The sequence below is a fragment of the Somniosus microcephalus genome, chromosome 3 (assembly GCF_052327205.1).
Source record: "Somniosus microcephalus isolate GS21.2 chromosome 3, FLI_Smic_1.0, whole genome shotgun sequence".
In the NCBI taxonomy this organism is placed as follows: domain Eukaryota; kingdom Metazoa; phylum Chordata; class Chondrichthyes; order Squaliformes; family Somniosidae; genus Somniosus; species Somniosus microcephalus.
The window spans coordinates 287,107,256-287,134,513 of record NC_140989.1 but is presented as its reverse complement, the minus strand read 5'-3'; the positions used below and the strand labels follow the sequence as shown (position 1 = coordinate 287,134,513).

Here is a 27,258-nt window from a genome sequence, read left to right as displayed (position 1 = left end):
GTATATGCAGGAGGGTGATGGGGGGAGAGGAGATTTAAGCATGAACCCCCTGGTGCTGGCAGATACTCTAACATGTTGTACAGTTCAGTTCAGGCTTTACAAAGTTTTAGCAGATCACCCTACCTTCCAATTACTCTCCATTCCATCCTCAGTGTATTGAATTTCAAACTGAAGTTTGTATGGCGGCAGGCGTGGCTTGTCCCAGCTAATATTTAGACAACCTTCATTTAAGGTGATTTCTGCATCAACTTTGGAGGGTGCCCAAGGTTTCACTATCAATATGAAAAGAAAAAGTAATACTAATAGGCATTGCAGCACTTTCAAAATCTGGCGTTTACATTAGATAAATTATTATTAAGTCCATACGCCCAGATTACGGGGAAAAGATATTTCACTGAATTAACCAGAACCATAAAATGTGATAAATAGGGAAACATGGAAATTTATTCATGCACTTCATTTAACCCATTATCACTTTATGCTTCAGAATTACTGGTTGTCTTATTACTGAGAAACCTGAGTGAAGGGCCAAGTTCCATTCTGTAGAACACAGCCAAGGTTAAGAGAAGATGAGATATATGAAGTAGTAGTGACCAGGCGATGTGGTAAATCAAAATATAGTAATTAAGTGATGCCAAGTTTTGGTTTGAAAAGTCTGTAGATTATCAAGGAAGCGACGATTGAGATGTAAGGAGTTCCACAGTTTCGAGATACTAGTAAAGAATGAACTAGAATGGGAGACTTGATTTAAACATAATGAGCTTGAAGAAGGAGGAAAACATATAGGATGGGATATTTAGGCTGCGAATTTCCCAGCGGAGGCGGGATGGTGGTTTGAGAGTTGGTTTCCGGGTCCCGGTCCCGCTCCTGGCTGCAGCCGCTCTGTAAATGGGATTTTCCCTTGATTGGCCTTGTTAAGCCCGCCCTGCAGGCTTCCAAGCCAATTAACAGGAAGCGGGTCTGATGACATCATTTGATGACGCGTCATCAGCCGGTTTCCTTAAAGGGACCACGTCCACATTGAGTTTGACAGTTGTTCTGTCAGTGTTTGACAGCATTGAGGTGCGGCAAACACTGACAAGCACTGCACAAAGGTGGACGCTTACACCCAGGCTCTCCAATGACTCCCTCCTTATGCTGATGGAGGAGTCACAGCACTCGGGGAGGTTCTCTTCCCTATAACTTGGATGAAGGGTCCGAGTGTACTGTAGCCAAATTTGCTGATGATACAAAGATAGGTGGGAAAGCAAGTTGTGAGGAGGACACAAAGGGCTAGATTTTCGTGGAGCCGTCAGGCGGGGTTTCAGGCATGTGTGGGGGGGGGGGGGAATCCCGAATTTGCGGGTCCCGACACCATCCTGCCCAAAACCCCGCTCCACGTAAGTTTAAGGGGCGGCGGGTACCCGCCCCGCACTGGGACCCGCCGAAACCAGGCGGGAAAGGATTAGTGCCAATTAACTGCCTGTTAACAGGTAGTTAACAGGCAGTTTTTAGCCTAATCCCTATTTTGAGGGGTTTCGTGTGGGTTTCCCGACGGCTCCAAACCACGCCAGGTTAGAGCAGGCGGGCCGTTGGGTTGAAGGAGTTGGAGGGGTCGCGATGTTAGCGCTCAGGTGAGTGATGGGTGCATGAGTGTAAAGGTAAGTGTGTTTGGTGTGTCTAAAGTGTGTAAAGAGCTTTTACTTACCTGTACTTACCTTCACAGCTTTTCTTCCTGTAGCCTTCGGGAGCACATTACTCATGGGAACTGAAAGCTGAACAGCTGCGATCTGTGAAAATTGACAGCCTTCAGCTTTGAGTGCCGGTAAGAGTTCTAACTGAGTCTGTGCAGAATGACTCATGGTAGAACTCAGACTGTCAGTGTTTCACAGCTTCAAACAGCTGTCAAACGCTGATATTTCATCTGTCAAGAACTCGTGACAGATGAAATTTCAGTCTGTGACGTCACCTGTTGCCGGGTGGCTCTTAATTGGCCTGCTGAGCCCACTGGGCGGGCTCAACAAGGTCAATCAAGGGAAAATCGCGTGGATTGGCCAGACGTCGAAGTAGGCGGGTCAAAAACCCAAAAGGGGAAGTCCCGCCTTCTTCCTGACAGGTTCGGGAAAATCTACCCCAAAGAGTCTGCAAAGGGATATAGATAGGTTAAGTGAGTGGGAAAAAATTTGGCAGATGGAGTATAATGTGGGAAAATGTGAGGTTATCCACTTTGGTAGGATAAATAAAAAAGCAAATTATTATTGAAATGGAGAGAGACTACATAATGCTGCAGTACAGAGGGATCTGGGGGTCCTTGTATATTAAAACACAAAAAGTTAACATGCAGGTACAGCAAGTAATTAGGAAGGCAAATGGAATGTTGGCCTTTATTGCAAGGGGGATGAGTATAAAAGTAGGGAAATCCTGCTACAGCTGTACAGGGCATTGGTGAGACCACACCTGGAGTACTGCGTACAGTTTTGGTCTCCTTATTTAAGGAAGGATATGCTTGCATTGGAGGCAGTTCAGAGAAGGTTCACTAGGTTGATTCCTGAGATGAAGAGGTTGTCTTATGAGGAAAGGTTGAGCAGGTTGGGCCTATACTCATTGGAGTTTAGAAGAATGAGAGGTGATCTTATTGAAACATATAAGATTCTGAGGGGGCTTGACACGGTAGATGCTGAGAGGATGTTTCCCCTCGTGGGGGAATCTAGAACTAGGGGCATAGTTTCAGGATAAGGGGACACCCATTTAAAATGGAGATGGGGAGGAATTTCTTCTCTCAGAGGGTCGTGAATCTTTGGAATTCTCTACCCCAGAGAGTTGTGGAGGCGGAGTCATTGAATATATTTAAGGCGGAGATAGACAGATTTTTGAGCTACAGGGGAGTCAAGGGTTATGGGGAGTGGGCGGGAAAGCGGAGTTGAGGCCAAGATCAGATCAGCCATGATCTTATTGAATGGCGCGGCAGGCTAAAGGGGCCGAATGGCCTACTCCTGCTCCTATTTCTTATGTTCTTATGTTCCAAGGGTGGAAGGGATCTCCCCAGGATACCAACGCAGTCTGGTTGCACACTGCACAGGAGGGCACAAGCAGGGATGTCATCAGGGGTCCCTGGTTGCAGTAGCACCAACCTTTCAATGATCTCAGTGGATCACGAAACGTTACTGCAAAGCCACACTCAAACTCACCCTGCTGTGTCACTCAATACATTCCCATCACTCTGCCTTCCATACCCTTCTCCTGCGCATCCTCACTCAAACCAACTTACCTTGCACCTCCACCCAACCCTCTCTATCTACTTTATCACTTCCCCATCTCACTAGCCAACCCTCACACTCATCCTCATCCTACTGCAAGCATACCAACTAACAACACACAAGGGTAGGCACTTGAGAGGTTTAGCCAATGTCCATGTGAAGATTCTGGTAATGTGTTGTCATACAATGAAATCTATTCTTCCAAAACTGCCCCTTATTGGACAGATCTGAGCGCACCTTGAGAAGTGTCTTACTGAGTTCCAATGAATGTTCAGTCAAAACTCCACCCACCCCCCCCCCAACTCAACCCCCCCCCCCCACCCCGCTATAGTGATGAGTGTGCATGGAATGGTTTGGACATTAAAGGGATGCTTCATGGTGCTGGTGTGGGATGGTGTCAACGTTACGCATCATGTGTCAGCCAGGGTTAATAGCGTCAAGTGAAGTAAATCTGGCCATGGTGATGCCATCACTGGCCTCCTGGGCAGCAATGTTGTCAGGGGCTGATGCCGTGTGTTCTGTGCATCATCAGGTGATGGTGGAGAAGGTTGGTGATGTTGTTGGTGATGATGGTGTGCCTGGTGATGTTGATGTTGGGGCTGATCGTGGTGGGATTCAGAGGACCAAGGTCTGATTTTTTTCAAGGGCACCGATGCTGTTGCAATAGATGGTAGCTGCAGGTGAGATGACAGAAGTGATCTGTCAATGGTGAGAGAGGTTGTTCCAATAAGGTGGCACTGGACTTACAGTTGGATCTAAAAACTTGTAAGCTAAAGAAATCTCTATATGTATTAAAAATGCAGTAACCAACAGTTTCTATGCTCTGAAACTGACCATCTGCAACATGGCATCCTTTACACCACTTCCACAGCTGTCAGCTTTTCAGATACATCAGAGCAGAATCAAATCATGCGAGGGTGAACTGGCGTGTTCCCCAAGCAGCGGGTAACCCATGGGGAGACTGTAAAATTGCAAGGAAGCCTCAAAATAGTCTTAAATTGGCTCTGAACAAGCCATTTAATGAGCTCAATTGTATCCCCTGCCGCTTGGTGTCGGGTCAGTTCTCCACTGACAGACCCGACACCTGGGAGGCTCGTGTGGAGGCGGGTTTCCTACCCATTGTCAATCTTTGCTATTTTGACAGCGGACCCGCCTCCAAACCCGCCCTCTGAGCGCCGGCAAATTCGCGGCTTTAAAGTTTAGGAAGAATAAGAGAGGAAATTTCAGAAGAACATGCCATAGCCGTATTAATAAAGAGGGAAGGAAGGTTGAAGGCTAGAGGGGAGGCAAGGACAACAAACTTTTGCTTGCATCTTGTTCAGAATTGCAAGAAATAGCCTGGGGTTCCACACCAGTCCCTTCACAAAAGGACATAGTGAGTTGTGTGCAGTTCTCCATATTCATGAAGTCACTGGACTGCAAGGTATGAAGGGTGGTCGGGTGAAAGAGTTCTACACCAAAAAAATGACTGCTCCCATGCTACCACAAACCTGGTTAAACTGGAGAGTAGAATTATAAAACAAATCAACTGGACTTTAAGCCATTACTACTGGCCAATAAAGCTTAACTCACCTACATCCAAGGGAATTACACAGGTTGGTGGAGATTTGAATGTTGCTTCTTGATGGTGGAATTCCAACCACATCACATAGCCAAAAGTGAGGTTGATGGGCTTGATATCACACTCGTCAAACTTATTCATCTGCATCGGGCATTCTTCAATATCAGCGTTATGGTCGTCGGCTTTCAGGTTATCACACCAAGATCCTTTCCTTTACAAGAAAAATATCAGACAATGTGTACATTGGCTTCATCAAATCAAATAACATATTAAATTCTGGGGAACACGGTGGTACAGGGGATTAGTACTTTGTCCTTTCATTTCTGGGAACTGGGTTCATAGAAGATAGGAGCAGGAGTAGGCCATTCGGCCCTTCGAGCCTGCTCCGCCATTCAACGAGATCATGGCTGATCATCCAAACCCTAGCACCCGGTCCCTACACCGACAGCCATCCCACCCAAGCCCTATCCCCATAACCCCATGTAGTTAATCCCCCCTAACACTAAGGGTCAATTTTTATCATGGCCAATCAACCTAACCCGCACATCCTTGGACTGTGGGAGGAAACCGGAGCACCCGGAGAAAACCCACGCAAACAGGGGGAGAATGTGCAAACTCCACACAGACAGTCACCCGAGGCCAGATTTGAACCCGGGTCCCTGGCGCTGTGAGGCAACAGTGCTAACCACTATGCCAACCCAAATAAAAGTCTCCTTTCTCTATGCTAACTGTTGTAGGGTTGTATACAAAACAAAACTCTGGGACAAATTCAACTAAATTTGTAATGTGTGGAGTTCCATAGATCAGCACTCAAGAGACCACATGAATGGCTAATGTGAGAAAGGGAAATAAAATCTTGCTAATGTAGTGAGGAATTAGCTTCTTACTTTGGGAGCGAAGTCATTTTGTTGGAGTAGAGTAGACAGAGCTTTACTCTGCATCTTTGTGAATCTCCCACAATGTAAACTTTTACCATGAAGGGAGATAAAAGTACGTAACTGACAGCTGTCTAGGAGGACACGCTACAGCTGCTATAGTAGATGTAGATGGAAAGATGCTGGAACAAATTTAAGGTCTGCTCGACTCAGTTCTACACTGTGCAATACCGTTACTAAATGAGTAATCATAGAAACATAGAAAAATAGGAGCAGGGGTAGGCCATTCGGCCCTTCGAGCCTGCTCCGCCATTCAATATGATCATGGCTGATCCTCTATCTCAATACCATATTCCCGCTCTCTCCCCATACCCCTTGATGCCTTTTGTGTCTAGAAATCGATCTATCTCCTTCTTAAATATATTCAGTGACTTGGGCTCCATAGCCTTCTGTGGTAGAGAATTCCACAGGTTCACCACCCTCTGAGTGAAGAAATTTCTCATCATCTCAGTCCTAAATGTCCTACCCAGTATCCTGAGACTGTGACCCCTCGTTCTAGACCCCCCCAGCCAGGGGAAACATCCTCCCTGCATCCAGTCGGTCTAGCCCTGTCAGAATTTTATACGTTTCAATGAGATCCCCTCTCATTCTCATCCCCCAATCAGAAGTTATTCCTACTCCCACCTTACCCCCCCCCCCAAAAAATAAAGGCACTTTATACTTACATGAAATACTTTAATTTGTAATTGCTGACTGTTTCTGGTTTCCATGCACTTGGGAGCCATCTGCAGATCATTGTTTCCATTGCACCATCAGTCTCACATGAAATATTAATTTTCATATCTAATTAAAAATATAAAAATTATGAGGAATGTAGTAACATCATCTTTATAATCAAAATGTGGGGAGATTATGTTTGTTATCCCAAAAATGATAAAATAAGTAAAAATAAAATGGTTATGTATAAAGAGAATATGTATCTGAAATACATTTCTGGACATGCATTTTAATTAATCACATCTCTGAATATCCTCAAAAATATTTTAATTCTTAAATATAGAGAAAATATAGACCAGAAGATGCAACCGAAATGTATTCAATAAGTACTTAAAAATATAGATTTCAAATATGTTTAGCACTGTATTTATTCAATATTTAAATCTAGTCAAAAAGTAAGGCTCATTAATACACTTAACTATTTGAAATACTTTAGTAACACTTCATATATAATTCCACCATATGTCAAGAGTTTTTTGTAAATTACTGCAAGTATTACAGGTATAATAGATGTTATTATTTTCAGATTAAGTACACCCTAGCAGTGATCTGAGGTGAGCATGTACCCCTAGCAGTGATCGGAGGTGAGCATGTACCCCTAGCAGTGATCTGAGGTGAGCATGTACCCCTAGCAGTGATCTGAGGTGAGCATGTACCCCTAGCAGTGATCGGAGGTGAGCATGTACCCCTAGCAGTGATCGGAGGTGAGCATGTACCCCTAGCAGTGATCGGAGGTGAGCATGTACCCCTAGCAGTGATCTGAGGTGAGCATGTACCCCTAGCAGTGATCTGAGGTGAGCATGTACCCCTAGCAGTGATCGGAGGTGAGCATGTACCCCTAGCAGTGATCGGAGGTGAGCATGTACCCCTAGCAGTGATCGGAGGTGAGCATGTACCCCTAGCAGTGATCGGAGGTGAGCATGTACCCCTAGCAGTGATCGGAGGTGAGCATGTACCCCTAGCAGTGATCGGAGGTGAGCATGTACCCCTAGCAGTGATCGGAGGTGAGCATGTACCCTTACCATTGATAACTGTCATAAACTGTAGAGTTGCTTAATATAATGTTCTTTGAGAGGGAGAGAAGCTGACATGGCCGTCTTACTCAAATGGTTATGCCAGACTTTTCTACAGGAGTCTTCTAACCTAAACAAAAACACTTTCCTGCTCTCTGAAAGAGCACACTATTCTGGTATACAATTCCACAGCTCTTCATCACCTTATCCAAGTGACCATTCTTCCTAGACAATTAATGTCAGCCTATTTGATTATTGGTGAAACTGTTATCCCAACACCTTCAGGGGAGGAGGGGAGAAAGGTAGATAAAATTGAAAAAAAAGTATACAATATGGATAAAATGTCATAAATTTAAACGGTCAGAAAACATGCTGCTTATTTTCCAAAAGAATCTTACCGATTATGATTATTTCAGCGTAGCGAAAGTTACATATACTTCTTTCTTCATTTTGAAGGCAACACTGTAACATGTTGCATTGGGACTGTCCATTTGATATTATGTTGAGGAGAGTAACACTGGTTTCATGATCACTGATTAAAGTATACTGATGTTCTGGAATTTTTTCATTCATGTTTAACCACCAGGCAACATTGCTAGTGGTCAGGGTCTGATTATAAAAAACACACCGCACTGTAACATCCGAGCCAACAGTGGTCAGCACTTGAGAAGGGTAATATGTAATTTCTGTCAAAAAAAGAATATTTGCATGTTAAAGAAATATTTTTCTTAATATTTGCTTGTTTACTCATTAATTACATTGGCTGCGATTTCGCCGACCGAGGTGGATCGGAGCAGCCAGGGTCGGTGTCACGGTCCCAGCCCACTGCCTACTGCAGCCCTCACTCTCCTAGTCATTTTACGTTAATAGGGCTTGTTAAGCCCACTCTGCGAGGGTCCCAGTCAATTAAAAGGAAGCAGGTCTGATGAAGTAATTTGATGACGCATCATCAGCCAGTTTCCTTAAAGGGGCCATGTCCAAATTGATTTTGACAATTCTGCTGTCAGTGTGGCATCCAGGGTGTACAGCGTCAAGTGAAGTAAATCTGGCCATGGTGAGGCTATCCCTGGCGTCCCGGGCAGCAATGTGGTCAGGTGCTGATGCCCCGTGTCCTCTGCAGCATCAGTTGATTGCAGAGAAGGCTGGTGTTGTTGCTACTGCTGGTGTGCCTGGTGATGCTGGTGTTGGGGCTGATCTTGGTGGGATTCTGAGGACCAAAGTGAGATATTTTCAAGGGCAATGATGTTGATGGAATAGATGGCAGGTGAGGTTGAGATGACAGAAGTAATCTGTCAATGGTGAGAGAGGTTGTTCCAATGAGGTGGCAATGGATAGAGAGTTGGCTCCAAACACTTGCAAGCTGCAGAAAGCTCAATATGTCTTCCAAATGCAGTAACCAACAGTTTCTGAGCTTTGAAAGTGAACAGCTGTAACATGGGATCTTTTATACAACTTTAGCAGCTGTCAGGTCATGAGACAATTCAATGCTGAATCCACTCACAACATTGCTGAGCTGACGTGTTCCCCGAGCAGTGAGTAACCTGTGGGGAGCACGTAAAATTGAAATGTAGGCATAAAATAACACTTAATTGGATGTTAACAATCCATTTAATTATGTCAATTGCCTCCCCCGCTGCTTGGTGTCGGGTCTGCTCAGCGCTGACAGACCCGACCCCGACACCTGGGAGGCTCGCGTGGTGGTGGGTTGGCGGTGGGTTGGCAGTGGGTTCCCTATCCACTGTCAATGTTTTCTATTTTGACAGCGGACCCGCCTCCGAACCCGCCCTCTGAGTGCTGGCAAAATTCAGCCCATAGTGTTTGACTACTTTTTTTTATATATAAAGGAAGTATATCCTCTCCTTCTCTTGCCTGGGTTTTGTCTGTGCCACACATCACCTTCAACTGAGAGACTGGTGACTGACTCCCAAATTTCCATCCATGCTGTTCTGAAACTGCTCGTGTTGTTCAGTTAACCCTACCTGTTTAACTTTCTCCTCACAGGTGGGGAAAAAGACAGAGTGGAGTTAGGGGGTATAAAAAGCCAACGTAATCTGAGTAAAAATGGAACTTATAAATATTTTCAAAATTACTATGATTGAACCTTGCCAAGAGTAGCAATAGCACCAAATGAGCCTAATGCATTTCAATAAAACCACAAAACAATCTTACCGATTACAATTATTTCAACAAAGCGAAAGTTACATATAGTTCTTTCTTCATTTAGACTGCACTAATATAAGCACCTGTGGCGATTCTGACCAGATAAATCATTAATTCATGAATTAAGTATTATGCAGCAGGCTGGAATCATTTGTTCAGGTGAGCGATAGTGTCTTTAAATACTGATTGGATAAAGATGTCCCAGCATTTCCTGAAGCAAGTCATTAATTTTAGTTAAAAGCAAGAATAAAAGACAACATATCATTCATTATGCCATTAAAGTGGATACAGAATGAACCCACCTGGGCCTGGTTTCCTTCCTCTCTCTGTTCAATTCCTCCAGTAATTTAACACTGGGGTAAAATTTTGATGACTAGCATTCTTTTTGAAATGGCTTTTTTAATGATGCTGCCAACAGACAAAGACCACAGGAAATCTCCCCCTCCCTACATTTGCAGTCTTACTCATAAATCTAGAAGATTGGCTGACACGGAGACTGTACTTTGGAGCAGAGCAGGAGCTTTACTCTGCACCTGACCTGATGGTGCTCGATGCGGGCATAAAGGTGGGAAGAGGGCGGGGAATTCCAGTTATCATGAATCTTAACAAAATAAGAAATCACATTACAAACATTAATAGAAAGAAGAACTTGCACTTATTGAGCAACTTTCACAGCCTCGGGATATTTCAAAGTGCTTTACAGCCAATGAAATACTTTTGAAGTGTAATCACTGTTGTAATAAAGGAAATGTGGCAGCCAATTTCTGCACAGCAAGGTCCCACAAACAGCAATGAATTAAATGACCAGATCATTTGTTTTAGATACTGGTTGTGGGATAAATGTTGGCCAGAACAGTGGGAGAACACTCCTGCTCCTCTTCTAATAGTGCCATGGGATCACTTCCATCCACCTGAGAGGGCAGATGAAGCCTCGGTTTAACGTCTCAGGATCGGACAGTGACAGGATCGGACAAAGTCAACATGGATTTACAAAAGGTAAATCGGGCTTGACTAATCTACTAAAAATTTTTGAGGATGTAACTGGTAAAATAGATAAGGGAGAACCAGTGGATGTGGTGTAGTTGGACTTTCAAAAGGCTTTCGATAAGGTCCCGCATAAGAGATTAGTGTGTAAAGTTAAGGCACATGGGATTGGGGACAAGGTATTGACTTAGATAGAGAACTGGTTGGCAGACAGAAAGCAAAGAGTTGGAATAAACGGGTCTTTTTCTGAGTGGCAGGCAGTGACTAGTGGGGTACCGCAGGGATTGGTCCTTGGACCCCAGCTATTCACAATATATATTAATGATCTAGACGAGGGAACTAGATGTAATATCTCCAAGTTTCCAGATGACACAAAGCTAGGTGGGCGTGTGTGCTGTGAGGAGGATGCCGAGAAACTCCAGGATGATTTAGACAGGTTGGGTGATTGGGCAGAAGCATGGCAGATGCAATATAACGTGGATAAATGTGGGGTTATCCACTTTGGTGTCAAAAACAGGAAGGCAGATTATTATCTGAATGGCAATAGATTGGGAGAAGGGGAAGTGCAACGAGACCTGGGTGTCCTTGTGCACCAGTCGCTGAAGGTAAGCATGCAGGTGCAGCAGGCGGTTAAGAAGGCAAATGGTATGTTGGCCTTCGTAGCGAGAGGGTTTGAGTACAGGAATAAGGATGTCTTGCTGCAGTTGTACAGGGCCTTGGTGAGACCACATCTTGAGTATTGTGTGCAGTATTGGTCGCCTTATCCGAGGAAGGATGTTCTTGCCATGGAGGGAGTGCAGCGAAGATTCACCAGGCTGATACCTGGGATGGCAGGAATGACGTATGAGGAGAGATTGGGTCGATTGGGCTTATACTCGCTGGAGTTTAGAAGAATGCGAAGGGATCTCATTGAAACTTATAAAATTCTAACAGGACTAGACAGACTAGATGCAGGAAGGATGTTCCCGATGGTCGGGGAGTCCAGAACCAGGGGTCACAGTCTAAGGGTAAGGGTAAGCCATTTAGGACAGAGATGAGGAGGAATTGCTTCACCCAGAGAGTGGTAAACCTGTGGAATTCTCTGCCACAGAAGGCAGTAGAGGCCAATTCATTAAATATATTCATGGAGTTGGATATATTTCTTAAGTCTAAAGGGATCAAGGGATATGGAGAGAAGGCAGGGACAGGGTACTGAATTTGAATGATCAGCCATGATCTCATTGAATGGCGGAGCAGGCTCGAGGGGCCGATCGGCCTACTCCTGCTCCTAGCTTCTATGTTTCTATGTTTCATCCGAAAGACAACACCTGATGGTGCAGTCCTCCCTCAGCACTGCACTAAGGTGCCAGCCTAGATTATGTGCTCAAGTCTCTGTAATGGGGGTTGAACCCATGAATTTCTGACTCAGAGGTATGAGTGCTACCAGTGAGCCAAGGCTGACACCAATTAGAATATTATTCTCAGTTGAAATTGGAAATTTGTACAGAAGATTTTTATATTTTAATCATAACAGATTTACTTATATTTTGCTGTATTCTGAAAGTATTATTCATTAACTGATGTGCAATACCATGGATGATCAGACCATTCAATTTACATGTAATATATATGTAGGCTGGGAACTTCCTGGAATAGTGTAATCGGCAAGTTACATCATAACGTAAATCAAGTGCCTGATGCAAACTTACACCACAATTTCCAGCAAATTAAGTTGCATACGCTGCAGCGAGCACAGCGGCGTTCCAGGGACCTCAGAAGTGGTAGGAGCTGGGATCCTTGGTTGGAGGGTTAGAAAAGCTCAGAACATACGTCATTCCTCAGAGTGAGGCTTAGGAGTGGCAGGTAAGTGGCAGCATGCTTGTCTGTCTGCAATCTGTCTGAAATCACTTCAAAATTACATCAAACAGTTGTTCCCAATATCTCTGTATCTCCATTTTTGTTCAAAATTGCTTTAAATCACTTTAAAAAATTGTTTCTAGCCTCCCAACAGCCTCATTTTCACAGATATGTCGCAGGATGGTTCAAAGAGGAGAGAAAGAAAGACTTGCATTTATATAGCGCCTTTCACGACCGCCAGATGTCCCAAAGCGCTTTACAGCCAATGAAATACTTTTCAAGTATAGTCACTGTGTTAATGTAGGAGAGCCACAAACTTCGTGGAGGAGGGCCTGCCCGAGCCCTCCTGGATGAAAATGAGATGTGTAGAGAGACACACGATTGGGGACGTGCAAAGGGAAGGCCCCAAGAAAAATAAGCCAGAGCTCCTGGAGGGAGGTGCCAGAGGTCCTGAGCACCACCGCGGTGGCCTCCAGGATGCGGAACCAGTGCTAGAAAATGATCAATGAGCTGACCAGGGCTAAAGCAAGGTAACAAACTTAGCGTGCTCCTCAACAGAATAAACCCAATAAAAAAAACACTACAGATTTTCTTTTCCTTACAGATGCTGCGTGACTTTAAGTGTTTCCACCATTTTCTGTTGTTGTTTCATGGGGGGAAAAATTCAGTATCGCCCCATTTGGGGCACAATTATCGGCCGGGCGCAAAGATTAGCGCCTGGCGCTAATTATCGCCTCCAACTGCAAACTTGGCTTTTATCGCCACTGGAGGTGATTGGAGCGCTAAATCAGGTGCTACACACCTGGTCTTAAGGCGCAAAGGCCAAGGAGCGAGGCGCTACCTCAGAGCGCTGGCGAAGCTCATGTGATGTCAGTCAGCAATGGAACACAGACACAATGGCAGCGGCCAGTTCTTAAAGGGGAGTGTTGATCTTGCTCTCCATCCACATCCTGCTCATTGCAGCCTTGAATCTCGGCCTGGAGAGACCTGTACATCAAATCTGCTGGAAAGAATAATGGAGAGACCCAGGGAAAGAGTTCAGAGTGCAGCCCCCACAGTCTCTTCTAAATCGATACAAGGAAGGGCAAATCAAAATGAACCTGCAAAGTGCTGCTCAGTACCCAAAACTTTGAATCTCTCCAGAAGTCTCTCTCTCTCTCTCTCTTTCTCAGAATGCGTGGTGCAAAAATGTCACCAACAAAAAAAGGCAGGAAGCGTTCGACTTTAAATAGCGCTCCCCCAGTCCCTTCCTGACTGCAAAACGCTCCCCTCAACCTGTCATTGCTAGCGGCAGGCGGTAAGGCAAGGGGCGCCACTCAATATCCAGTCCAGGGGCGCTACCAGGGCGTTGCACACTCAACTGACGTCATGATCTGCCGGCGCAGGAGTGTTTAGCGCTGCCGCAAAATGTCGTTAATTTCTTGAGCGGCGCAAACATCGCCGCGCATGGGCGCTAGTTGCTTTGTGCCCCATTAGCGCCCTCTTAAGGCGCTAACGGGAGGCGCTAATCAACTGAATTTTTCCCCCGTGGTCTTTAAAAGGACAGACTTGTTTATCAGCAATGTTAAAATTATCTCAGCAACAGCTGCTAAAGAAGTGTTAAGCTTTCAGATGCAGCCTCCTGCCGGGCTGTACCTGCCGAGACAGGTGGCAGGAATTTTCAATGAGGATTTCATCAGATCAGAGACTATACAGGCCACGTGTGTCTGTTTACTCAGGAAGACACTCAGCAGCAAGTGTATTGACAAATTCCTTCAATCTCTATTGGTCAGGGAGACAGGCTTCTAACAGCAGGACACCATAAAGTCAGACAGCAGCAGGCTGCAAGAGGAAATCCTGGCTCAATGACACTTTTCCATGCCTGCAAAGCTCCCTCCGAAAGCAGCAACTGAGTAGCAGAACCCCGACACAAGCTGGAACCCTGACACCTGCCCTCCTCGCACACCACGTCAATGATCGGTGCGCCTCTGTTCTATTACATTGCTGCTTTATGTAGAGGGATGTGACCCTTGCCATTTGCATTTGTAATTTTACAGTTCACTGTTCTTGTGCACCGTTGGCAACTGCAGCTTGTTAGTGTTACGTTATTGCTTGTTGAATGAAAGTTTTATTGCAATTTTTTACTGAATAAAGAAAGAAAGACTTGCATTTATATAGCGCCTTTCATGACCACCGGACGTCTCAAAGCACTTTACAGTCAATGAAGTACTTTTGAAGTGTAGTGACTGTTGTAATGTGGGCAATAAAAGTACTGTTGTTTCTTACACGATCTCACCTGTCAGTCCTTAAGTTTGCAGCCCCACAGGAAACAGTCCTCACGCCACTGAAGTCGACTGTCTTGACGTGGGGTTGGAGGGGTGTGGTATTCTGAAGGTGGGGGCGATCACTGGCTGAATACTGTTTTAATCCAGTGTCATGGCCTTTCCAGTGTTGTTTATAGCGAGGCTCCATTTCAGGGTTCTGCTCTGCTTCCCACCAACTCCAAATGCGGCTGCCTCTTGTGCCCATCTCTTTGCCAGGAAACTGGCAAACTCTTTTTTTAGTATAATATATTTATCCACTGGGGTCTGTCCTGTGTCCCTTCCTACCCCCACTCACCCATCTGCCCTGCTAACACTACTTCCTGTACATCTTTATCTTCATCCATTTCGAGGTCGGAGAGATGTTGGGAATGCAGGGGTTGTGGGGACAGAAAGTGACTTTGTTAAAAGCAAGACAGATGGCAAAGGGCATAACAGTGAGTGTCAGGGGAGTATGGAGCACTGTAAGGGGGAGTGAAGGAAGGAGGAAGGATGAGCATCTATGGCATCACAAGTCGCATAACAGGAGTCAAATGTCACCCCCTTCATCTGACATCTTGCTATCACCCTGAACACCTGCAATGGCACCACCCATCACAGAAAGCCAGATTTCATTTGGTCTCCACTCCTTGGGAATTAAATTCAACTTTGGCAGAACACAATAGCCCAAAATTTGCGGTTGGAGGCTTCCTGCATGCGTAAAAATTTTATGGGCATTCAACGGGTGGAAGTTGGGCAAATAGCGCAACTCTCTGCCCACGAAGGCCCTTCTCCCGGAGATGCAGATGTTCAGTCAATAAAATGCTTTGCATGCCTAAACCCGGAACTTGCGCAGCCTCTACGGACGGGTACACACCTCGTACGCACCCATGGGGATCGCAAATCACGACCCAATATAGGCAATAGCAGCAGATCGAACACCTGTTATACTCCCTGCCTGATTCTCCTTTCCATGATGAAGAAAACCAGGTGGGGTGTATAACGGGTGGGCAATCTGCTACTGCCCATGTTGCTCCCACACTAAGGCCGCGTTTCACCAGTGCGGCCGGAACAGAAAGTGGCCTCAAACTCCGCAACTGTCTTCATCCCGCCTCCTCCAAGTGATTTTGCCTTGATTGGGCTTGTTAAGCCCACCCTGCGAGGTTCCCGGCCAATTAAAAGGAAGCGGGTCTGATGACATCATCTGATAGCATATTATCAGCCGGTTTCCTTAAAGAGGCCATGTCCACATTCATTTTGGAAGTTGTGCTGTCAGTGTTCTACAGCATTGAAGTGCTGCAAACACTGACAAGCACTGCACAGAGGTGCACGGCTGCACCCAGGCTCTCCAATGACTCCCTCCAGATGCTTATGGAGGGAGTCACAGCATGCAGGGAGGTTCTCTTCCCTTCCAATGGGTGGTAGAGACCTCCCCAGGAGACCAACCCAGCCTGGTTGCGCATTGCACGAGCAGGGACACAAGCAGGGATGTCGTCAGGAGGACCAGGCTGTAGTGGTGCAAACCTTTCAATGATCTCAGTAGATCACGAAACGTTAGTACAAAGCCACATTCAACCTCATCCTGCTGTGCCTCTCATCATTTCCCTATCACTCTGCCTTCCCTACCATACTCCTGCACATCTTTATTCGCACCAACTTACCTTGCACCTCCACCCATCCCTCTCTATCTACATCTTCACTGCCCCATCTCACTAGCCACCCCTCACGCTCACCCTCATCCTACTACAAGCATACCAACTAACAACACACAAGGGTAGGCACTTGGGTGGTTTAGCCAATATTCATGTGAAATTTCTGGTAATGTGCTGTTAAACATTGAAACCTTTATTTTGAACACTTTGCATTCTTGGACAGACTTGTGTGCACCTTTGGAAGTGTCTTAGTGAGTTCCAGTGAATGGTGAGACATAACGTTCAATTATCCCTCTGACCTTTTATGTGAAGACCACAGTTGGTCTTCAGTCCTCATGTCCAACGCCATGGGAGATCAGCTAGTATGTACACGCACATGCGTGATCAGGGTTGGCTCTGCTGACAGTGTCTGTAAAGGCATATACATGAAAGAAAGACTATTTGGGTGACATAATTCTGCAGGAATTAGCATGTTTAGGAACGGAGAAGAGAAGAGACTATTTTAAAAACAGCTTCTTTCCTAGAGAAGCAGTATTAGCTGCAAACCATCAGAATATTTGGACGCGACAGCTTAAAATATCGAACATCTCTGCTCATGGAAGCCGAAGATTCATGCATGCCATTTCTCAAAGTAAAAAACACTTCCATATTCCGTGATATCTCTAAGTAGTAAGAAGATAAATGGTGACAATAGGGCATTTGGCCCACCTGACATATTGCATTGTAGTTCATGATTCTTAAAGAGACTCTCGCAATCAATACCCCATTTAAAGTAGTGACAAGAAATTATGATTATTTTTCAAGAGGCAACATTATGAGAAAAAAAAGTGTTTGCCAAGCCTCTTTCTTGATTTGTTTACAAGCTTTGGATAGAATGGCATAAATCAAATCAAATTATATTAATTTTACTTGCATGTGATGTCATTGTGACAAAAACTACATGGCCTTTCTGGATGTCTTACAGATATGATACAGTTGGGATTACGGAGACATGGCTCCAGGGTGACCAAGGCTGTGAATTCAACATCCAAGGGTATTCAATATTCAGGAAGGACAGGCAAAAAGGAAAAGGAGGTGGGGTAGCATTGCTGGTTAAAGAGGAGATTAACACAATAGTAAGGAAGGATATTAGCTCTGATGATGTGGAATCTGTATGGGTAGAGCTGAGAAATACCATGGGGCAGAAAACGTTAGTGTGAGTTGTATACAGACCCCCAAACAGTAATGCTGAGGCTGGGGATGGCATTAAATGGGAAATTAGAGATGCGTGCAATAAGGGCACAGCAGTTATCATGGGTGACTTTAATCCACATGTAGATTGGTCTAACTGTAGTGTATGTACCTTTAAGAGGAACTATGTTTTTGAAGCCCCTGTATACTGTAGTACCAGTAGTGACCACTCGGGTATATAAGCCTGTGTAGCGTCTTGTGTTGTTAGTTCACCTCCAGACTTTGTTCAGTAAACACTTGTTAAATCAACTCCTGCATTCCGTGTCTCCATTAACACACGGATCTAACAGTGGCGATGAGTTAGAAACGAACTTACCTGCAATTCGGCAGCACCTCAAGGGGATCGATTCCTCAGATGAAGGTCGAAGCCAGGAGCAAAAAAAATAAAAATAAAAAAAATAACTCGAAGAAACTCGAAAACGAGGGCCAGGCTTGGTCTCCAGTCTGTGGTTTCCCCAGCTAAACGGGCTGGTGGCAGGTAGTGCACTGATCCTTCCTGGGCTGCGGCGGGCTAGAGCTCGATCGGGTGGCTCTGCAACGGGGCCGGGCAGCGAGTCGGGAAGCAGAAGCAAAGAGAGAGGGTGGAGCACTCAGGGCGCGGCCGTTGCTGCAAAGCAGGTCGGCGACCGGACCGAGCAGAGGGAGGGGAAAGTCCCAGAGGGTCCGCTCCACGACGGGAATGGTTCTCCAAGTAACAGAGAAACTATTGAAGCGATATATAAAAAAAATAGAAATACCGCGAAAAGCTGCAGGTCGCAACGGGAACCACGGAGAACAGCGTTGGCAGCAGCGGCAGCGGCGGGAAAGTGCGGGAGGCGCCATCTTAACTCGGCGGGGAATTAAGAAAAGCGCGGGAAGCTCCATTTTAGATTTTCAAGATGCCGAAGACTGGCAATATTACTGCTTTCGATAGTGATATAGAAGATTGGACCACATATGTGGAAAGAGTGGAGGTATATTGCAAGGCGAATGAAGTAGCGGATGATAAAAAGGCATCGGTACTTCTAAATCTGATGGGCGCAAGGACATACGGGCTGTTACGAAACTTGATCACTCCAGCCAAACCGATGGACAAGAATTTTAGGGAGATTGTTGATACCTTACAGGAGCACTTAAACCCAACACCGCTGCTGATAGCAGAACAATTCAAATTCTTCAGGAGGAATCAGCACAAGAATGAAAGTAACGCTGATTACCTCACCGAATTACGAAAGCTGTCAAAGCACTGCCAATTCGGGGCAGGACTGGCAGATTCTCTACGAGACAAATTCGTCTGCGGTCTCCTAAGCGAAGGAACACAGAAAAGACTACTTTCTGAGAAAGATTTGACACTGGACAAGGCTTTCAGTGTGGCTGTATCATACGAAGCAGCAGCAAGAGGAGCTGCAGAGATACAGCAAAAGCCACAGGACTTCGGCACCCATGAAATGACACGGGGTTTCGAGAGATGTTATCGCTGCGGCAGATCCACCCATGACCAGAAGGACTGCTGGTTCAAGGACAAAGCATGCAGGCAATGCAGAAAGATGGGACACATTGCACGTGTATGCAGATCTGGAAAGAAATCCGCTGACAGTAAAAAGGTCAATAAGGAAAAGTACAGAAAGGTACAAATGATGACGGACAGTAGCTCCGAAGACCAGAAGAGCGATAGCGACTCCGGAAACAAGAGACTAAGCTGTCTCAAATTACATAATGTAATTGCCAAAGAAGATTACCAGACCATTTGGGTTACCCTCACGATAGCGGGGTCCCCAGTCAAAATGGAGCTAGATACAGGATCAGCTCTGACCGTCATGAGTCGACGGGATTACGAGCGGCTATTTCCGCATATACCTTTGAAAGACACATCCATTGTCTTGAAGACATATACGGGGCAGAAAGTATACCGCAGAGGGAAAATAAGGGTGCCTGTTGTATACAACGGCAAGGAAATACAGAAGTTGTATTTATACGTTCTGCAAGATGGTGGTCCGCCGTTGTTGGGACGTGAATGGATCAGAAAGATACGTTTAGACTGGCACTCCATTCAGGCACTGACGGTGACCAGTAAGAAAAAAACCGATGATGACGTCATACCTGGACGATTAAAAGAAATCTTGGCTAACGCCAAAGAAGTGTTTCAACAGGAACTAGGAACCCTGAAAGGCGCCACCGCCTCAATAAAAGTGGAAGATGCGGCAATTCCCAAGTTTTTTAAGGCAAGGCCGGTGCCATACGCAATTCGTCCAGCCGTCGAGGCAGAGCTGGAGAATTTGGAAAAGGCAGGCGTGTTATCCAAGGTAGATTGGAGCGAGTGGGCAACACCCATCGTCCCGGTCATGAATAAAACGTTGAATAATGATAAATCTGAAGAACAGAGAAAAGTTCGCATCTGTGGGGACTTCAAGGTGACTGTAAACCCGGTTCTTCACACGGTACAGTATCCTCTTCCAAGGATAGAAGATATTTTCGCCTCACTATCCGGAGGGAAACGTTTCACCAAAATTGACTTAGCACAGGCATATCTACAGATGGAGGTCGAGGAGGCCTCTAAAAAGTACCTCACGATAAACACACACAAAGGCCTGTACCAGTACAATCGACTGGTTTTCGGAGTGGCATCAGCTCCGGCTATCTGGCAAAGAGCTATGGAGCAAGTCCTGCAAGGGATTCTGGGGACTCAATGCTACCTAGACGACATCCTTGTAACAGGAGAAAACGACAACGAGCACCTTGCCAACTTGGAGCAGGTGCTCACGAGGCTGAGAGAACGGGGCCTACGAGCAAATCGCCCCAAATGCGAATTTTTCCAGAAACAAATATCATATTGTGACCATGTCATTAACGAAGAAGGGTTGCATAAGTCACCTGAAAAAATTGAAGCGGTCGTAAAGGCCCCAGCGCCTGAAAATGTCTCACAATTAAGGTCGTTCCTGGGATTAGTAAATTACAATCATAAATTTTTACCAAACTTGTCGACGGTTCTGCACCCGCTTAACGCACTGCTACAAACGGGAGTAGTTTGGAAATGGAGCGAAGACTGTAAACGTGCCTTCCATAAATGCAAAGGCTTGATCACGTCCAGGGAAGTGTTGGCTCATTACAACCCATCATTGCCAATCAGACTGGCGTGCGATGCATCCCCTTACGGCGTGGGAGCGGTATTATCGCATAGATTCCCTGATGGCTCGGAGCGGCCGATAGCTGAGTTCAATGAGCGTGACGCAAAAGCTGAGCGTAACTATGCCCAGATCGACAAGGAGGCACTCAGCCTGGTGTGGGGGGTGAAGAAATTCAACCATTACCTACACGGACAAAAGTTTACCTTGTTGACTGACCATCAGCCCCTCGTCTCCATATTCAACCCTAAAAAGGGCGTTCCCATTATGACAGCGCAAAGGCTACAGAGGTGGTCCCTTTTCCTAGGGGCACACCAATATGACATAGAGTACAAAGGAACAAAACAGCATGGGAATGCTGACGGGTTATCGCGCCTACCGTTGCCAACGGTGGAAGAGGCGCCTACAGTGGACCCAGTGGAGATATTCCACTCGATCATAGTGGAATGTCTACCGGTGACAAATTCTACCATTGAAAAGGAAACGCGAAATAACCCGACTCTCTCACGAGTCTACGATTTAACGGTGAAGGGATGGCCAGCACATGGCGAACCACTGTTGCCAGCATTCTCGCAAAGAAGAGAACAGCTGTCAGTGTGCCGAGGAACCTTGATGTGTGGATCCAGAGTGGTGATTCCACCCAAACTCAAGGATAGAGTGCTAAAGGAGCTTCACGAGGGGCATCTGGGTGGAGTGAAAATGAAGAACTTAGCCAGAGCGTTTGTGTGGTGGCCAGGTATCGATGGAGACATCGAAGAAATGACCAAGAGCTGTCTAGGATGCCAGAAGGTTCAAAATGCCCCACCACAAGCCCCTCTACATCCATGGGAGTGGCCCTCATCTCCATGGCAAAGGGTACATATCGACTTTGCTGGTCCATTTATGGACTCAATGTTCTTAATCGTGGTGGATGCACACTCCAAGTGGCCGGAGGTCATAAAGATGTCCTCCACCACCACGGAAAAAACCATCACAGTATTAAGGACCATATTCGCCAGGAATGGGCTGCCTGAACGAATCTGTTCTGATAATGGACCGCAATTTGTATCCGAAGAATTCAGGAAGTTCTTAAAAAACAATGGGGTTAAGCACTACACGTCCGCCCCATACCATCCCGCCACCAATGGATTGGCTGAAAGGTTTGTCCAGACCTTCAAGAAGGCCATAAAGGCCATGGGTAATGAAGACATAAATCTACAACATAAGGTAGATAACTTCTTGTTTGCGTACAGGAATGCAACACATGTGGTTACAAACCAAACCCCCGCCATGATGTTTTTCAATAGAAGACTAAGATGCCGGCTGGATTTGGTCAAGCCAAATGTCAGAAGGGACGTAGAGAACCGGCAATTTCAAAGCATGAATGAAAGGCCAACTAGAACCTTCCAGATAGGTCAACCTGTTTTGGCCCGGGACTACCGTACTGAGAAATGGCAGCCTGGAACTATTTCCACATGACTAGGACCGCTGATGTATACCGTGGACATTGGAGAAAGCATAATAAGGCGCCATGCTGACCAGATCATAGAGTCATCCGAAAAAGGACAACCTACACCACAACTCTATACACCTAGTGATGAAGCAGAGATACCCATAGTATCTATCTCCGATCCGGTGATACTGGAACCAGATGAACCCGACACTAGCATTGAAGCCGAATCGACCTTGCCAAAAGAACCTACTACACCACCGAGGTGTTATCCGGACCGAGTCAGGAAGCCTCCAGAGAGACTGAATTTGTAATTGATTAACTTCAGCAAATGTGTATATTATTGTTCTTGTAAAAATGTTATTTAATGATTACTTAAAATGTTATGTACTATTTATCTAAAAGGGGAGGAATTGTAGTGTATGTACCTTTAAGAGGAACTATGTTTTTGAAGCCCCTGTATACTGTAGTACCAGTAGTGACCACTCGGGTATATAAGCCTGTGTAGCGTCTTGTGTTGTTAGTTCACCTCCAGACTTTGTTCAGTAAACACTTGTTAAATCAACTCCTGCATTCCGTGTCTCCATTAACACACAGATCTAACACTAACCAAATTAGCAACAACACTGTGGAAGAGGAATTCCTAGAGTATATACGGGATGGTTTCCTGGACCAATATTTCGAGGAACCAACTAGAGATCAGGCCATCTTAGACTGGGTATTATGTAATGAGAAAGGATTAATTAGCAATCTTGTTGTGCGAGGCCCCTTGGGGAGGAGCAATCATAATATGATGGAATTCTTCATTAAGATGGAGAGTGAAGTAGTTGATTCAGAGACTTGGCTACTGAATTTAAATAAAGGAAACTATGATGGTATGAGGCGCGAGTTGGCTAGGGTGGATTGGGGAATGTAACTTAAAGGGTTGACGGTGAATAGGCAATGGCAAACATTTAAAGATCGCATGGATGAACTACAGAATTTGTTCGTCCCTGTTTGGCATAAAAATAAAACAAAAAAGGTGACTCAACCGTGGCTAACAAGGGAAATTAGGGATAGCATAAGATCCAAGGAGAGGACATATAAATTGGCCAGAAAAAGCAGCAAACCTGAGGATTGGGAGCAGTTTAGGATTCAGCAAAGGAGGACAAAGGGATTAATTAAGAGGGGGAAAATAGAGTATGAGAGTAAGTTTTCAGGGAACATAAAAACTGACTGTAAAAGCTTCTATAGATATGTGAAGAGAAAAAGATTGGTAAAGTCAAGCATAGGTCCCTTGCAGTCAGAATCAGGGGAATTTATAATGGGGAACAAAGACATGGCAGACCAATTAAATACATACTTTGGTTCTGTCTTCACAAAGGAGGACACAAACAAACTCCCAGAGATGTCGGGGAACATAGGATCTAATGAGAGGGAGGAACTGAATGAAATCAGTATTTGTAGGGAAATGGTGTTTGGGAAATTGACGGGATTGAAGGCCGATACATCCTAGGGTACTTAAGGAAGTGGCCCTAGAAATAGTAGATGTATTGCTGGTCATCTTCCAAAAATCTATACGTTCTGGATTAGAGCGTAGCTAATGTAACCCCACCACTTAAAAAAGGTGGTAGAGAAAAAATGGGGAATTACAGACCGGTAAGCCTGACATTGGTAGTGGGGAAAATATTTGAGTCCATTATAAAAGATGTAATAGCAGAGCACTTGGAAAACAGTGACAGGATTGGACAAAGTCAACATGAATTTACAAAAGGTAAATCATGCTTGACTAATCTACTGGAATTTTTTGAGGATGTAACTGGTAGAATAGATAAGGGAGAACCAGTGGATGTGGTGTATTTGGACTTTCAGAAGGCTTTCGATAAGGTCCCGCATAAGAGGCTAGCGTGCAAAGTTAAAGCACATGGGATTGGGAGCAAGGTACTGACTTGGATAGAAAACTGGTTGGCAGACAGGAAGCAAAGAGTTGGAATAAACGGGTCTTTTTCCGAGTGGAAGGCAGTGACTAGTGGGGTACCGCAGGGATCAGTGCTAGGACCCCAGTTATTCACAATATATATTAATGATCTAGACGAGGGAACTAGATGTAATATCTCCAAGTTTGAAGATGACACAAAGCTGGGTGGGCGTGTGTGCTGTGAGGAGGATGCAGAGAAACTCCAGTACGATTTGGACAGGTTGGGCGATTGGGCAGATGCATGGCAGATGCAGTATAATGTGGATAAATGTGAGGTTATCCACTTTGGTAGCAAAAACAGGAAGGCAGATTATTATCTGAACGGCAATAGATTGGGAAAAGGGGAAGTGCAACGAGACCTGGGTGTCCTTGTGCACCAGTGGCTGAAGGTAAGCATGCAGGTGCAGCAGGCGGTTAAGAAGGCAAATGGTGTGCTGGCCTTCATAGCGAGAGGATTCGGGTGCAGGAGCAAGGATGTCTTTCTGCAGTTGTACGGGGCCTTGGTGAGACCACACCTTGAGTATTGTGTGCAGTTTTGGTCGCCTTATCTGAGGAAGGATGTTCTTGCCATGGACGGAGTGCAGCGAAGATTCACCAGACTGATACCTGGGATGGCAGAAATGACGTATGAAGAGAGATTGGGTCGATTAGGCTTATATTCACTAGAGTTTAGAAGAATGAGAGGGGATCTCATTGAAACTTATTAAATTCTAACAGCATTGGACAGACTAGATGCAGGAAGGCTGTTCCCGATGGCGGGGAAGTCCAGAACCATGGGTCACAGTCTAAGGATAAGGGGTAAGCCATTTAGGACTGAGATGTGGAGGAATTTCTTCACCCAGAGAGTGGTGAACCTGTGGAATTCTCTACCACAGAAGGCAGTTGAGGCCAATTCATTAAATATATTCAAGAAGGAGTTAGATATATTTCTTAAGGCTAAGGGGATCAAGGGATATGGGGAGAAAGCAGGGACAGGGTACTGAATTTGGATGATCAGCCATGATCGCATTGAATGGTGGAGCAGGCTCGAGAGGCTGAATGGCCTACTCCTGCTCCTATCTTCTATGTTTCTATGTTTCTAAAAAAAGGTTTCTGAAACGTTGACATTTTTCTGTCTATTTGCATTCATTTCTGTAACAATTTAGCTTAAACAGCATCGCCTGACGACTTCATCAGATGGGAGGAGTTACTAAATCAGACGGTGCGAGGGAGTTGAATTACCATAACCAGCTAATATGATGTATCCTGGGTTCATGACCATAACTACTGATAATAATTCAACTCCTCTCACTGGCAGGCTCAGCAATCCCTCTGCATCAACTCCACCAATTATGTTTTTAAGAAATTTTGTTAAAAACAAAAATTTGAACACACAAATATGGAGAAAAACAATATGTCAAAATGAATTACAATCATTAAAGCCAATTCCTACTGCTCCCAGTTTTTTCCCTCTTCTCCTGCAGGTGTTTAATCATGTACAGTGCTAACATCTGCCCAGTACTTCACTGAACCAATCACCCTTCATACGTGAGGCCTGTCAGTGAGTGTCAGCAAGCTATTTAATTGTAGAGGGCTTCGCAGCTAATCCTGAGCTGACAAATGATTCTTAACTGATATTTAAAAGGGGCACCGATGGCGCAACTTATTAGCGATTTCACCAGCCATGGCGATTCCGGAGTGGCCGGAGTAGACAGTGGCTTCAAACTCCACACCTGTCTTCATCCCGCCTCCTCCAAGTGATTTTGCCCTGATTGGGCTTGTTAAGCCCACCCTGCAAGGTTCCTGGCCAATTAAAAGGAAGCGGGCCTGATGATGTCATCTGATGATGCGTCATCAGTCGTTTTCCTTAAGGGGGCCATGTCAAAATTCATTTTGACAGTTGTGCTGTCAGTGTTCTACAGCATTGAGGTGCTGCGAAAACTGACAAACACTGCACAGAGGTGCACAGCTGCAGCCAGGCTCTCCCATGACTCTCTCCATATGCTTATGGAGGGAGTCACAGCATGCAGGGAGGTTCTCTTCCCTTCCGATGGGTGGAAGAGACCTTCCCAGGAGATCAACACAGCCTGGTTGCACATTGCACAGGAGGACACAAGCAGGGATGTTGTCAGGAGGACTAGGCTGCAGTGGCGCAAACCTTTCAATGATCTCAGTAGATCACGAAACGTTACTGCCAGGCCACACTCAACCTCATCCTGCTGTGCCACTCATCACATCCCCATTACTCTGCCTTCCCTACCCTACTCCTGCACATCGTTACTCACACCAACTTACCTTGCACCTCCACCCATCCCTCTCTATCTACATTATCACTTCCCCATCTCACTAGCCACCTCTCACACTCACCCTCATCCTATTCCAATCATACCAACTAACAACACACAAGGGTAGGCACTTGGGTGTTTTAACCAATGTTCGTGTAAACTTTCTGTTAATGTGTTGTCAAGCATTGAAATTCTTATTGTCACCACTTTGCATTCTTGGACAGATTCGTGTGCACCTTTGGAAGTGTCTCAGTGAGTTCCAGTGAATGGTGAGAAATAACCGCCCCCCCCCCCCTCCAATGATGATGTGTATGAAAGGAATGGCTTGGACATTGCAGGGATGCTTCATGGTGCTGGTTTGGGGTGGTGCCAACCTGGTGCATCATGTGGCAGCCAGGGTGTACAGTGTTAAGTAAAGCAAATCTAGACACGGTGAGGCCATCGCTGGTGTCCCGGGCAGCATTGTGCACAGATGATGATGCCCTGTGTCCAGTGCAGCATCAGTTGATTGCAGAGAAGGTTGGTGTGGATGTTGATGCTGCTGGTGTGCCCAGTGATGCTGGTGTTGGGGCTGATCGTGTTGTGATTCTGAGGACCAAGGTGAGAGTCTTTCAAGGGCAGGTGAGGTTGAGATTACAGAAATAATCCATCAATGTTGAGACAGGTTGTTCCAAAGAGGTGACAGTGGATAGAGAGATTACTCCAAACACTTCAAAAGTACATATAGCTCAAAAGTGGGTTCCAAATCTTTAATGCTCCAGCTTCTAAGATTGGGAATGAACAGCTATGAAATGATAGCTTTTATACCACTTTTGCAGATTTCACCTATTCACAGCAATCCAGTCATTACCTGATGTGATAGCCGCTCTCCAGGAACCTCGTTGAAAACCTGGTATAATGGCAA

The 27,258-nt window shown here is 45.5% G+C and overlaps 1 protein-coding gene across 4 annotated transcripts in view; it reads right to left on the bottom strand.

Moving 5' to 3' along the window:
- The window catches only part of lepr (leptin receptor), a 249,473-nt gene that overhangs the window by 104,197 nt on the left and 118,018 nt on the right, over positions 1–27,258 (bottom strand). For all 4 annotated transcript variants that reach the window (XM_085982710.1, XM_085982712.1, XM_085982709.1 and 1 more), the window contains 4 exons: positions 7,861–8,148; positions 6,398–6,515; positions 4,809–5,008; positions 124–272 (listed from right to left, as the gene is read on the bottom strand). In XM_085982710.1, the coding sequence (XP_085838836.1) occupies positions 124–272; positions 4,809–5,008; positions 6,398–6,515; positions 7,861–8,148 (755 nt within the window). The remainder of the gene's footprint in view (positions 1–123; positions 273–4,808; positions 5,009–6,397; positions 6,516–7,860; positions 8,149–27,258) is intronic.